This window comes from Pleurodeles waltl, chromosome 3_2 (genome assembly GCF_031143425.1).
Source record: "Pleurodeles waltl isolate 20211129_DDA chromosome 3_2, aPleWal1.hap1.20221129, whole genome shotgun sequence".
Classification (NCBI taxonomy): domain Eukaryota; kingdom Metazoa; phylum Chordata; class Amphibia; order Caudata; family Salamandridae; genus Pleurodeles; species Pleurodeles waltl.
Window position 1 is genome coordinate 168,506,651 of NC_090441.1, and position 14,587 is coordinate 168,521,237.

The window sequence follows — 14,587 nt, forward strand, 5'->3', positions numbered from 1 at the left end:
TTGGGCAACCTACATTACTTTCCAATAGACAGTGCAAAGGGAGGGGCCTAATATGGGGCATAATATGGGTTACTTGGTTCAGCTTCTTGTAAAGCTGTCCTGTCTTGCCATCTTTCCTCAGGTGCGCACAGGGATGGTATAACTGGGAGGACACCAATCACCACAGTGATCACATCTTCCTATCCTTTTTGGGGGCCAAGTCATCTCCCTGCCTCACGGTGTCCGCGAAACCAAGCGCTATGTCAGCCTCCAGGAGGCATCACCTGCTTTGCGCAATTAACCATCCGTTTACTCTCTATTTGTTAAAAAGGATAATTTCACCCAAGGTACAAAATTGTCACTAAAACCCCTACATTCGGTGTTGGGACAATATTAAAATGTTATTGAACTGAGAAATAAAACAATAGATAAACAAGATTTAAATGTCCTTTTATTATAATGCAAACTCTCTGCTAACTGGGAGCTATGTCTCGTGCTGACACCGCACTAAGTTTGTGACTAAAAATAGATTTGTTGCATAAAAAGTATCTCATCTGTTGTCCACAGACCTATTTATTAAACATAAATTCACGGAGAGAGGCTATTCTTCATGTTGTACTATGTAAGAACCAAATTATTACATAGAAAGATAAACCTTGAAAGATGAATTAGTAAAATGAAGAAATAATAATTGGAAAATGCAGGTATCTCCATTAACCTAGAACTAATTGCTAAGTCACCTTTCAGAATTTAAGGAAACAACATATTGACCCCTTTTTCTGCAGCTCATTGTTGGGACGATCTTCAAATGCTGGTTCTACATGTTTCTGAAACACTATGTCATGCGATGGGGGTCTGCGCTAGGACATTAATGAGAAACAAATAACGCCTCACTTCCACTTTCCAATGTTCCACGCAAACGTTGACCTATCCCAACCAGACCAAATGGATCTGGCAAAATGGTTTGGGAAAAAAAATTGAAGGTGGTTCAAGAGTGTTTGTCAGAACCAACAGCTGTGTGCCCTTCGCCCTTGACAAAGTCACCTCAGAAGAAGTAAGTATTCAATCAAAGTACCATATGTGGGTCAGCAACAGATGAGTCCTGTAGGAGGCCTCAAGCTTTCTGTCATAATATCCCAAACCAGCCAACATCTGGAAAACTCCGAAATCGAGATTTGTGCAAGTCCCCTAATTTTGGCAGAATCTCATTCTTGCACACAACTTTACCACTGTACTGTGAAACATACTGGAGTGTAGACATCTGACCGTGGAAGAGGCGACCAACGCGTGTTCCTGTTGCAGCAAGAAATGGTTGGAACTGGGCAGAACTGCAGGGAATGCTATAGGAAAATTGCTCACTTCAACTTCACACAAAATTGGAAAAACTTTCTGAACAGAAATTTGTAAATGTTACTGAGCAGTTTGGTGTGAGATCCCTTTCAATAGGGATTGGCTTAAGACTGGAACGCGATCTTGGATGCCAACTCCTAAGGCACTGAATGCCAATTTCCTTGGAGTTACGAACACGACCCAAGCAAAATTGCCCAGGGTGGATCCAAACACTAGGCTCATGAGTGTGTTAAAATTAAATTATTCCAAGGTAAAGTTTTTATTTCTTGTTTTGGGGGAGTTAACATTTTAAGAGGCGTGCTGAGGGTTTTATGGCTACCAACAAGATGTAAACAGAATTTTCCTTGCCTTTCACTGCAAGCTTCTCCCACCAATCAATCCATCTGTTGCACAAGCAGACCTATCAGTCCTAGGTCACCACAGGGTCTGAGATGCAAACACACATTGCCAAGGTGGCGAGTTGATTCACCATGGCAAAGAGCAAAGGCCAAGGAGCATGATTTGAGGAGAGTTGGGATATTTTTTTTGCATCAAAGACAGGCAAAACGAGGGATGCGGATGTAAACTACCTAGAGAGTCTGTAATTACAACCTTGATAACTGCAGCATATGACATAATATGGCATAGCATGACATAAATAACATACAGCAACCTAACATGGCGACGTTAACATGCATGTCATTGCATACAACGGCACAGTGGGGCATGTAAGAGCACACAATTTAACATGGCAAACCTTAGCATAACCTTGAATAGCATGGCATGGTATAACATAGCTTGGTGTGAGAAAAACGTGTATAGCACAACTTAAACTGGCAGAACTTACTATGGCATTTCATAACATGCCCTTGCATAAAACAGGGTGATATCATGACATATGGCATACCATAATGTAGCTTGTAATAACTTAAGGTGGCATACCACGGCATCTCTCTAGCATGGCATAATATAACATGGCAGGACACAAAATACCTTGGCATAGCAATACGGAATGGTATGACAATATATAAAACAACAATGATAACTTAATACGGCAATACTTAGGATGGCTTCCCACAACATGCCATTGTAATGTGGTTAACATAACATGGTATATCATGACATAAAATAGCCTAGTAAACCTTATCACGGGATACCTGAGCGTGACATGTCATGACGTGGCTTTTTACAACACAGCAAGGTATAACACGTGACGGGGTGTGGCACAGTGCACCACAAGGTAACATGGTATAACTGAATGCCCTGTGAACCTGGTGACCTTCATTGTGAGGGGCCTCAAGAGCCCTGCACCTCACACATCTTGTACTCAGTGCCATGCACCTTTAAAACAGATAGCCCTTGGGTTTGACATCTGCCAATCTGAGTCCTGATTCCTGAAGATTCCTGGAGGAAAGCTTGAATTTGAGACACAGATGGGAGGTTTGCATGATTTGGCCCACAGGGACGGATAATACATCCTATGCTACAGATGCACATCTCTGACCTGGATGGCCATTTATGGTCCTTGGACTTGTAAGACTACTTTCAGACTTCGATAACACACACTTTCTTCAAAATGGAAAGGACACTGGGTTCTCAGACCCGTATGCGCAGTTTGGTTTCCTGAACTAGGAAGAACACTCTGGATTCTGAGGTTGGGGATGTCTGACCTGGATGGACCTAGTGGTTAATTGATCTGTGTGAACCTCAGACATATTTATGTGCCCTTTACAAAGGCAGCGTGTAATATCTGACCAATTTGTAATATCTTTACGGATAGTCTAGATTTGGCAGTCTGGATTATGAGGCTAAAATGACCATTTTGCGTTAGGTATCGGTATCTGTATAAGAGAGATGCTCTGGAGAGGCAGTCATGGTTCAGAAACCGGCAGGGGCAGTCACGATTTCTGGGGTCTGAGACACGAACGACCGGTCCATGTTCTGACCCTTTGAGTGACACTCTGAGTTCCCAATCCTAAAGGAACGCTCTGGGATTTGGGAGCCTTCTAGATGGTGTAGTTATGAGATGAAATAAAATAATTTATCAACTGGTCCCTGGAGTCACAGTCTAGAGTATCAAACCAAAAGAACAGTTGGGTTTTTGCCATCTCAAGAGACAGTCTCTGTTCTGCTGCCTGGAGGCACACCATTGATTCTCATATCTGAAGAGACAGTCTGTCTTCTGACCCCCAGATGGACAGTCTGTCTTCTGACCCCTAGATGGAAAGCCTGTGTTCTGACCCCTAGATGGACAGCCTGTGTTCTGACCCCTAGATGGACAGTCTGTGTTCTGACCCCTAGATGGACAGCCTGTCTTCTGACCCCTAGAAGGACAGTCTGTCTTCTGACCCCTAGATGGACAGCCTGTCTTCTGACCCCTAGACGGACAGTCTGTCTTCTGACCCCTAGATGGACAGCGTGTCTTCTGACCCCTAGATGGACAGTCTGTCTTTTGACCCCTAGACGGACAGTCTGTCTTCTGACCCCTAGATGGACAGCCTGTCTTCTCACCCCTGGGTGTACAGTCTGAAACCTAGATGGACAGTCTGTCTTCTGACCCCTAGATGGACAGCGTGTCTTCTGACCCCTAGATGGACAGTCTGTGTTCTGAACCCCTAGACGGACAGTCTGTCTTCTGACCCCTAGACGGACAGTCTGTCTTCTGACCCCTAGATGGACAGCCTGTCTTCTCACCCCTGGGTGTACAGTCTGAAACCTAGATGGACAGTCTGTCTTCTGACCCCTAGATGGACAGCCTGTCTTCTGACCCCTAGATGGGCAGTCTGTGTTCTGACCCCTAGATGGACAGTCTGTGTTCTGACTCCTAGATGGGCAGCGTGTCTTCTGACCCCTAGATGGACAGCCTGTGTTCTGACCCCTAGATGGACCTCGTGTGTTCTGACCCCTAGACGGACAGTCTGTCTTCTGACCCCTAGATGGACAGCCTGTGTTCTGACCCCTAGATGGACAGCCTGTGTTCTGACCCCTAGATGGACAGCCTGTCTTCTGACCCCTAGACGGACAGTCTGTCTTCTGAACCCTAGATGGACAGCCTGTCTTCTGACCCCTAGACGGACAGTCTGTCTTCTGACCCCTAGATGGACAGCGTGTCTTCTGACCCCTAGACGGACAGTCTGTCTTCTGACCCCTAGACAGACAGTCTGTCTTCTGACCCCTAGACGGACAGTCTGTCTTCTGACCCCTAGATGGTCAGCCTGTCTTCTCACCCCTGGGTGTACAGTCTGAAACCTAGATGGACAGTCTGTCTTCTGACCCCTAGATGGACAGCGTGTCTTCTGACCCCTAGATGGACAGTCTGTGTTCTGTACCCCTAGACGGACAGTCTGTCTTCTGACCCCTAGACGGACAGTCTGTCTTCTGACCCCTAGATGGACAGCCTGTCTTCTCACCCCTGGGTGTACAGTCTGAAAACTAGATGGACAGTCTGTCTTCTGACCCCTAGATGGACAGCCTGTCTTCTGACCCCTAGATGGGCAGTCTGTGTTCTGACCCCTAGATGGACAGTCTGTGTTCTGACCCCTAGATGGACAGTCTGTGTTCTGACTCCTAGATGGGCAGCGTGTCTTCTGACCCCTAGATGGACAGCCTGTGTTCTGACCCCTAGATGGACCGCGTGTGTCCTGACCCCTAGACGGACAGTCTGTCTTCTGACCCCTAGATGGACAGCCTGTGTTCTGACCCCTAGATGGACAGTCTGTGTTCTGACCCCTAGATGGACAGTCTGTGTTCTGACCCCTAGATGGACAGCGTGTCTTCTGACCCCTAGATGGACAGCGTGTCTTCTGACCCCTAGATGGACAGCGTGTCTTCTGACCCCTAGACGGACATTCTGTCTTCTGAACCCTAGATGGACAGCCTGTCTTCTGACCCCTAGACGGACAGTCTGTCTTCTGACCCCTAGATGGACAGCCTGTCTTCTCACCCCTGGGTGTACAGTCTGAAAGCTAGATGGACAGTCTGTCTTCTGACCCCTAGATGGACAGCCTGTCTTCTGACCCCTAGATGGGCAGTCTGTGTTCTGACCCCTAGATGGACAGTCTGTGTTCTGACTCCTAGATGGAACGCGTGTGTTCTGACCCCTAGACGGACAGTCTGTCTTCTGACCCCTAGACGGGCAGCCTGTCTTCTGACCCCTAGATGGACAGTCCCCCTAGATGGACAGTCTGTGTTCTGACCCCTAGATGGACAGCCTGTCTTCTGACCCCTCGGTGTACAGTCTGAAACCTAGATGGACAGCGTGTCTTCTGACCCCTGGGTGTACAGTCTGACTCCTAGATGGACAGCCTGTGTTCTGACCCCTATATGGACAGTCCCCCTAGATGGACAGTCTGTGTTCTGAGCCCTAGATGGACAGCCTGTCTTCTGACCCCTGGGTGTACAGTCTGAAACCTAGATGGGCAGCCTGCGTTTCGGTGAGCCGGAAGGACAATCCGTGCGCTAACTCCCATGTAGTGACTGTCTTGGTTCCCAAACCTGGAGGGACAGTCATGGTTCTCACGCCTGGAGTGTACAGTCTGAAACCTAGATGGACAGTCTGTCTTCTGACCCCTAGATGGACAGCCTGTCTTCTGACCCCTAGATGGGCAGTCTGTGTTCTGACCCCTAGATGGACAGTCTGTGTTCTGACTCCTAGATGGACAGCCTGTGTTCTGACCCCTAGATGGAACGCGTGTGTTCTGACCCCTAGACGGACAGTCTGTCTTCTGACCCCTAGACGGGCAGCCTGTCTTCTGACCCCTAGATGGACAGTCCCCCTAGATGGACAGTCTGTGTTCTGACCCCTAGATGGACAGCCTGTCTTCTGACCCCTCGGTGTACAGTCTGAAACCTAGATGGACAGCGTGTCTTCTGACCCCTGGGTGTACAGTCTGACTCCTAGATGGACAGCCTGTGTTCTGACCCCTATATGGACAGTCCCCCTAGATGGACAGTCTGTGTTCTGAAACCTAGATGGGCAGCCTGCGTTTCGGTGAGCCGGAAGGACAATCCGTGCGCTAACTCCCATGTAGTGACTGTCTTGGTTCCCAAACCTGGAGGGACAGTCATGGTTCTCACGCCTGGAGCGAGAGTCGCTGTTCTGACTCCCGCATGGACAGTCTGAGACTCAAAAAGGACAGATTGTCTTCCGATCCCTGGAGAGACAGTCTTGGTTTTGAGAGATTGATTAAAATTCCATGTTCTGGTCCCTAGAGGAGCATCTTGGGATCAAGAGACCCTTAGGGGCACTTCGTATTCTGACCCCTGAAACTCCAGAACATTTTCTGAACCCTGGACAGAAAGCCCGTGTTCAAACCCCTGATGGGACAGTCGGGGGAGGGGTTACACCTAGGAAGAAATCCAGACTGTGGCCCCAGGAAAGAGGGTCTTTATTCAGAATCCAAGGAGTTAAGTTTCTAAAAAACAGATTGTCCAGGGTCTGACCCCTGGAGGACCAGTCAAGGACCGAGGGGACACTCTCGGTTCTGGGACCCTGGGACACAGGGTGGCTTATCTGCCATAAAGGGACAGGCTGGCTTGTGAAATTGATAACCTGTCCTTCACATTTCTAAAGCGTTTTTCTTATTTCCCTCACCTAAAGTTCACATAGCATGATGCATTTAAATGGAGTCTAAAACCTTAAAATATCTGACTGATTTCACCTTCTCACACTGCGATGTATGCGAACAAGCTCCCCTGCAACCTGTAAACCGCCCCTCCCACCCCTCAGCTTCATTACTAGAAACAACAAACCATCGGAGCATTAAAAAAAGCAAAAGTCGAGTTTCTTACCTTTGCTTCACATTTCCTGTGGCAGGAGAGTTGGCAGACTTCAAGTGCAGAGGACGAGAGGGGAGAAAAAGGGACAAAGAACGGAAACATTAGATATTTCGCCTCAGTTTCGTTCCATCGACCTCAAAGGAGGTAAAACGGCGCTAAAAGAACACACGTACCCACAAACTGAGCACTCCGCCGCCCCAACAGCCGGGTTTGGAGGAAATTAAAAAAATACAGAAAGGAAACCAATTAGAAAAAAAAAACAAGAACGAAGGTAAAACAAATCCGTCTTCGTGCGGACAAGTCCTTCCCAAAGGTCAGTGGCTGGCGACCCCCGGACCCTGGCCAAAGCCCAGCCTGGTCCCTGGCTCACAGGTACTAGCGACTGAGTTACCCCAGGAATGCTCGCAGTATTGTTCCAGTCGCTGTCAAACACTGCCCAGGGGCTGCACAATTTTCTTCTCTATTTTTTTGAAGTCCTCAACTTCGGGAAAAAAACACACACACATTTCTCGGAGCCCTCCCCCTTCTTGGTCCAGGAGTCATGTTTCCAGCCAGTTAACTCCGTGAGGAATGCTCGACACACACACGTAGGAGCCCTGTTCTCTCTCCACCCGGCACATTTTGCATGTTTCGAGTTCTGCGTTTCCCAGACTTTTGCCTGGTTTGGAAAATTATGGCCGGAAGCGCGAGACTCCCTGTCCGCCAGGGAGGCTTCCACACTGGCGGGATCCTGATATGGGGACACCAGCTGTCCCTGAAATCGACGCAAATGCACCAGATCTCCCTGAAATAGATAAAAGTACTCCACATCTCCCTGTGCTGTGCACAAATGTAGTAAATCTCCCTGGAAAACATAGTTAGAACAGAAGTGCCTGTAACTGGCAAAAGTCCACCAGCTCTGCCGGAAATAGATATACATTTATACCAGATCTTACTGAAATGGTTCAAATTCACCAAAAAATTGGAAATGCGCACAATGAACACAAAAATAAATAAACTAAACAGGTATTTAAAAAAAAAAAAAAAAGATGCTAATGCCAGCACTTCTTGTAACATAAGCAGTATCTCACATTAATGTGACACATTTAAAACTTAACATAAATATTCATAAACCTAACACTTTTCTTTGTCTTTTTCTCCCCCTAAAGAGTGCAACTTTTTAAATACCGGCCTCCAGGTAAACAGAATGCCCAGAAATCTTCATCACAGAGATAGCACTGACATTTATGTGCTTAAAAGAGAATTAAATCAAATATCCCTGTAAGATAAGAACATTGCTAAACAGAAGCTGTTTATTATAAACCTTTCTGAAATGTACAGAATTGCGAAAACCCCTGTGTAAAGTGGGAGCTTTATCCAAAAACAGACTTGAAAGAAAACAGTAAGAACAAAATCCCCACGACACTCAATTAGTTGCCACAAATCTTGATGAAAAGAAAAAAAAAAGCCACAGGAACGTACAAATATCACTAAAAATGAAAACGATATCTTAATTTTCTAAAATTGATACCATCACAAGACATAGGGCCTGATTCTAACTTTGGAGGACGGTGTTAAACCGTCCCAAAAGTGGCGGATATACCACCTACCGTACTACGAGTTCCATAGGATATAATGGACTCGTAATACGGTAGGTGGTATATCCGCCACTTTTGGGACGGTTTAACACCGTCCTCCAAAGTTAGAATCAGGCCCTAAATCTTTGACAAAGAATTATATTATAACACCTTCTCAAAACCCAAAACCATGACTCTATATCAACTTACAGTTGTAACACTTAAAGTAAACGAGAGGATTTGAGGAACAAGAACCATTTTCTGCTATGTCCTTCTTGAATATTTTTTGTCCAAACCTGGTACCCTCATTGTTTGTGAAGCGTGATTGAGTCTCCTCAATGGTGTGGAGTGGGCAGTCACCGTGCACTTACTGCGGTGGCGAGGGAGGTTGTTCTGAGTAACAATTGTGTTCACACACCCAGATAATATCTTTGCTCTTGTACCAGTGCAAGTGAAGAACGCTCCTGGTCACTGTGACCGCTGGTGTCGTGCTGTAGTGCAGGTGTCACGCCTGTTTATTATTTCACACTGATCTGCCCTTGTCACGGTTAGCGGTTCATGACATGTGGACCAGGGGCCGTATTATAGGAAGTGCCCGATGGGTGCAATGGACACGTGGAGAAGTGTGGCACAGTAGTTAGAGCAGCAGACCCTGATGCAGAGATCAGCGGGTCTTGGGCTCAATTCCCTTGGACCAGATAATTCTCGCCTCGGTGCCTAATCTAATTCATGGGTCCCACTCTGTAACTCTGGGCAATAGCTTGCTTAATCTCCATAACAGCCCTGACAGCGCTTGGATGCCTGGCTTCACGCTGAGGGTTGTCCAGGAGTGGGTGCCTCACAGGGAAAAGCCAGGAGGGGTTCCACAGTGGTATGCGTACAGCGCCTTGAGACCCTAACGGGTGAGTAGTGCACTACACAAGTGCGAAATTTACATTTTACATGTGCACCCGCTTTGCGCGCCCCTGGAGCACTTTGGTATTACATAAAGGGCCGCGGGCTCTTGTGTGGCCCTTTCTGTAATACAGATAGCGCCGGTGCACATATACCACCCGCGCTATCACCAGAGCGTGTTCCCTCAGTTGCATGGAGGCGCGGCCCCATGAAAATGAGGGTAATCCTTTCCCTCTGCACCCGCACCGTATTATATATGTGGGCACAGAGGGAAAGAAGCTGTCAGGTGGCGTACTGTCAGTGCACCCCCTGCTGGCAGCCCTCTGGAGGGGCGAAAGGGGGTCCTCACTGCACCCGCCTACAAGGGGATATCTAATCCCCTTAAGAGTGCAGGCAGGCTGCCGCTTGCACAGTGAAACACTGAGTGGTTGCTCCAAAGCTGCTCCGTTTTTTCACTTGAATGCGCTGCCCCCAGGTTCGTGACTATCGTGTGGGCAGCACACTCAATGTAACATGGTGTACTTTCTCTGTTTGCACCCGGTGCGCCTGTTTTAAGGTGCATCGTGGCACAAACATAGAAAGTGCACCCTATGTGTAATAGGGCCCCAGATCATCATTGTGAGCCCCCTCCTCTCAGTGACCTGCTTGGTTGATTGTGCCACACTGAGGTTTCACCATCAGCTGCCACCTCACAGTTACTAGGCTGTGTTAGATCAGCTGCCTGTAGCACACCAAGAATATACTTTTTCACCTTGATCTGGCTGTGGCACTTAGCTAGAAGGGGTCTGCTGGACTGCTTGACACTACCTTTCTTGACACAGCTATTCTTCTTCAGCTCTGGCTGCATGTGCTACACTTAGCTGGTGGTAGTTTGCTGAGCTGTTTGTGCCACGCTCATTTTCCTATTTCACTCTCAGCTGCACGTGTTAGTTGGCTGCTGGTGTTCTGCTGAACTGCTTGTGTTGTCCCACGCTGATATTCTTGTTTCACTTTAAGGGGGTCATTGGTCTTTTCAAAAGACCGCCGAGGCCGCGGGAGACAGAATACCGTCATTGCCGGCGGTATTTCTGTCTCCCTATTATGACATTTCCGCTGGGCCAGCGGACGGTAATAGTGTTACCGTCCGCTGGCCCAGCGGAAATGTCACTTCAACATTGCTGCCGGCTCATAATAGAGCTGGCGGCAACGCTGATGTGCAGCGGGTGCAGTAGCACCCGTCGCGCATTTCACTGCCCGAAATTCGGGCAGTGAAATGCGCGACGGGGCTATGCCTGGGGCCCCTGCACTGCCCATGCCAAGTGCATGGGCAGTGCAGGGGCCCCCAGGGGCACCCCAAGTCCCCTTACCGCCGGCCTTTCCATGGCGGTGTGTACCGCCATGGACAGGCCGGAGGTCGGGGAGTCATAATCCCCAGGGCAGCGGTGCTTGCACCGATGCCCTGGGGATTATGACCGCCAGGCGGAATCTTGGCGGGAAAGTGGAGGGGCCGGCGGTATGGCCGTGGCAATTCTGCCACGTTCATAATTGCTGGCGGAACACCGCCAGCCTGTTGGCGGTGTTACCGCCAACATACCACCGGCCGCCAGGGTCGTAATGACCCCCTAAGTCGCACATTTTGCACAACAAGCATAATGCAAAATTCCCAAAATTACATGAATTACGCTGCTGTAATCTACATTTTCACTCTGGCCCAACATAAATGTTTCCTCCTGCTCCTTTTATCATGCCACCTTGGGAAGTTTAATTCACTCCTCACATTCTTGATGTGCTTGGCTTTTGGGCCAATCTCCAGCTGTTTCCTGAGGTAGTTGACCTTCTTCATTGTGATTAATTGTGTGTGTTGTGTCAGCAGCTGCTGTCAGTACAATCACCACATATCATAGACTAGTCTTTTTTGACAAAGTAGTGCTTCACACTCCTCTGATCGTTCCTACCAAAAGTGGTATCTCCCATTGTGGGAGAGTCCAACACCCACCACACCTTCTTCTCCCTGTCACACCCCCTAAGCAGAAGGAGGCTTCACCCACTGGATCCAAAGCGTGCCTTTAATTGTTCATAACGCCAACGGAGGAGCACTAGGTGGATGGCCGACCAGCTTTCAAGTTGATTAACCGGGGCTAAGAAAGGAATGGCAGGTCTGAAGCAAACCTTGGCCAGATGCATTGCCCACTGGTTAAAAACGTGTTGTGCCCTGGCCAAGAAGGAACCTCCTGAGGGCCTTTGGGCTCATTCCACCATAGTCAAAGCTGCCACTAAGGTATTGGTGAGAAGTGTTGCAGGACATCGGCTAGGTTGCCACATGTTTGTCCTTCAACAGGCTTGATGCCCAGATCTGCAGGAGGGACCTTTTTGACTGCTCAGTTCTACAGGGCTTCCTGGTGTAAGTCCACTCATCAACCTGTCTTCCTTTTGTAGGTGCATCCTTGATATCTATTCAAAAGGAGCGGAACCTGCAGTTAGAAGTATCTATCCGAAGATGGATAGTTTAGTTTAGTTTTAAGGATTCATAAAGCGCGTAGTTACCCTAAGGCATCCCAGCGCTAACCAGACATGACCGGTGCTAGCAGCAGGAGGAATTCAGAGAGTTATCTACAAAAAAGAATGGTTTTGAGTTTCTTTCTAAAAAGCTGCTCTGAGGGTTCAAAACGAAGTTCATAGGGGAGATCGTTCCAGGATACCACCTCCTCCCATTCTGTAGAGTGCATTTGAAGGTTTTAAAAGGTCCCAACTTAGGCTCTGAACACTGTCATGTTTACAGTGTGGCGTGGTCAATCTGCAACTGAGGGCACAGAAGGTTAAAGGAAAACACCAGCACACCGTGGTGGAGTCTTTATACAATTCCATGGTATCACTTCTGGAGAAGGTGATGCCACCTAGAGGCATGTTGTAGCAACTGCTGGAAAACAGACAGCCCCAGTCTGGTGCCTTGGATCCATTTAAAAGTTGAGAATTCTGCGGTTAGAGAGTATCTACCAGAAACAGTGTTACCTAAAGTAAGTACTGCCTGTTCTTGACAGAATTAAAACTTTATGAACTTTGTGAAGGCCGAACTGGTTCAATGAGAATGACAGTAGGTGAAAAGGTGCTCTAAAGGTTTTGTGTGAAGAAAAATCAGCAAAACCTGTTCCTTTCAGCTTTTTGATGGAAAATGTGTGTGGTTCAATTGTGTGCCCAAGTGAAGTTGTGAGCTGTTCATTATCTTCACAAAATGAAAAATTGCAAAACTTGCATGCTTTGAACATCATTAGGTGTCTAACCAAGTTATAATTAAGACACCATTATATCTGGTCAGCACAATAGCAGTCTCTGTGAGGTTTGTGAGTTGTCCTCAGTGTGTTGGAAGGCTCATACATGCTTGGGATGCTCAGATCCCAAGCAAGTCTTCCACAAATGCTAGTGCATGTGGAAGAATACTGCCGCCCGAGAAGGTAACACACCCTTCTCTGTGTTATGCAGCAAACACCGCTGCCCCAAAAGGTAGCACACCCTTCTCTGTGCTATGCTGCAGACTATGACCAAAGCTCCTGTCTGAAAACAATGGCAGATGCAAACAGTTAAGACAGCTGCATGCAGGACAACAACAGGAAATGAGATGGGAATGTAAACTGAAGTACAAGTGAAAATAGAACAAGCAAAAATAGAAATTAACCTGAAAATCAACATTGCTATCCCTTTATGAAAACTGTCACAGTCTGCAGCTTCAGGTTCGATCAAACCCATCATGTTTTAATATTTGTAGCATCTTAAGTGCCAGATGCTCCTGCTACAATAAAAGGTTCTCTTTAAAACACTCAGCTGCTCCTACTTGAATAAATCCTCAGGCCTCCAAAGAACGATGTGACAACTTTGCCAACTTCTTCAAGGACAAAATCACAAAGATTGAGCTCTCCCTGGAAACTGACAATCTGTTAGCCACGGAGAGCCTTCCTTCAAGAAAGGAAAATAATAATCACCGCTCTCTCCACGGACTCCCTACCATCTATCTCTCTGATAATAAACAACGGATATCATCTTACACGGCAACTCCCAGAGGCTGGAAGGTCTTTAACACACTCTCGGAGACGGACATCTCTGCCCTATTGGCTTCATCCAAAAAATCCTCTCACCTGGCAGACCTTCTCCCTGCCTCCCTGGCAAAAAAACTCAACAACGCTCTTACCCCCATCTGGACTAAGATTATTAACAGCTCCCTGCAGATCGGCATGATACCAGACTGCCTCAAGATCAGTCAAGTCACGCCAATGCTTAAAAAACTGGGAGCAGACCTGAATGAGCTCAACAACTTCGGACCCGTCTCCAATCTACCCTTCCTTGCCAAAACTCTAGAGAGATGTGTTGTCTACCAGCTAAACCAACACATAGACAACAACGACCTTCTGAACCCACTTTAATCTGGATTTAGAAAAGGATGCAGCACAGAAACAGTGATTCTGAACAAAGTAGATGACCTTCACAAATCTCTAGATACTGACCGATTCTGCTTGCTCATTCTCCTAGACCTATCAGCGGCCTTCGACACGGTCGACCACAAGCTTCTCCTGGACTCCCTCCAAAAAAGGGTTGGCGTGGAAGGAGTGGTCCTGCGCTGGTTCTCATCTTCTCTACAGAACCGCTCTCAACAAATAAAAATAAACAACATGACCTCTGACACAATTGCAATCACCAGAGGTGTTCCGCAAGGCTCTGTCCTCTCGCCTACACTATTCAATATCTACATGGACCCCCCTTACTGTCATTCTCAACCGAGCCAACATCCCCTTCCATCTATACGCAGATGACACCCAACTCTACATGGAAATCTCCTCAATAGAGGACGTACACCGACTAAATCCCACCCTCAAAGAAGTACAACTTTGGCTATCCTACAACCACCTAAAACGCAACCAAGATAGGACTGAAATTCTTCTCATATCAAAGACAAAGCAGCTCCCCCATATGCAAGAATGGATACAATGCGCAGATGCTCTTCAATGCAATCTTACTCCAACAGTCTCTGTCAAGTCCCTACGAATCACTCTGGACACCAATTTGACTATGAATGATCATATAAA

At 47.4% G+C, this 14,587-nt stretch overlaps 1 protein-coding gene across 8 annotated transcripts in view; it reads right to left on the bottom strand.

The window, feature by feature from the left end:
* The window catches only part of TNS1 (tensin 1), a 1,530,885-nt gene that overhangs the window by 691,695 nt on the left and 824,603 nt on the right, over positions 1–14,587 (bottom strand). For 7 of the 8 annotated variants that reach the window (XM_069227070.1, XM_069227066.1, XM_069227068.1 and 4 more), the window contains exon 3: positions 7,099–7,136. In XM_069227070.1, the coding sequence (XP_069083171.1) occupies positions 7,099–7,136 (38 nt within the window). Of the gene's footprint in view, positions 1–7,098; positions 7,137–7,259; positions 7,635–14,587 lie in introns of those variants that run through there. The other variant, XM_069227074.1, reaches the window with a different exon arrangement.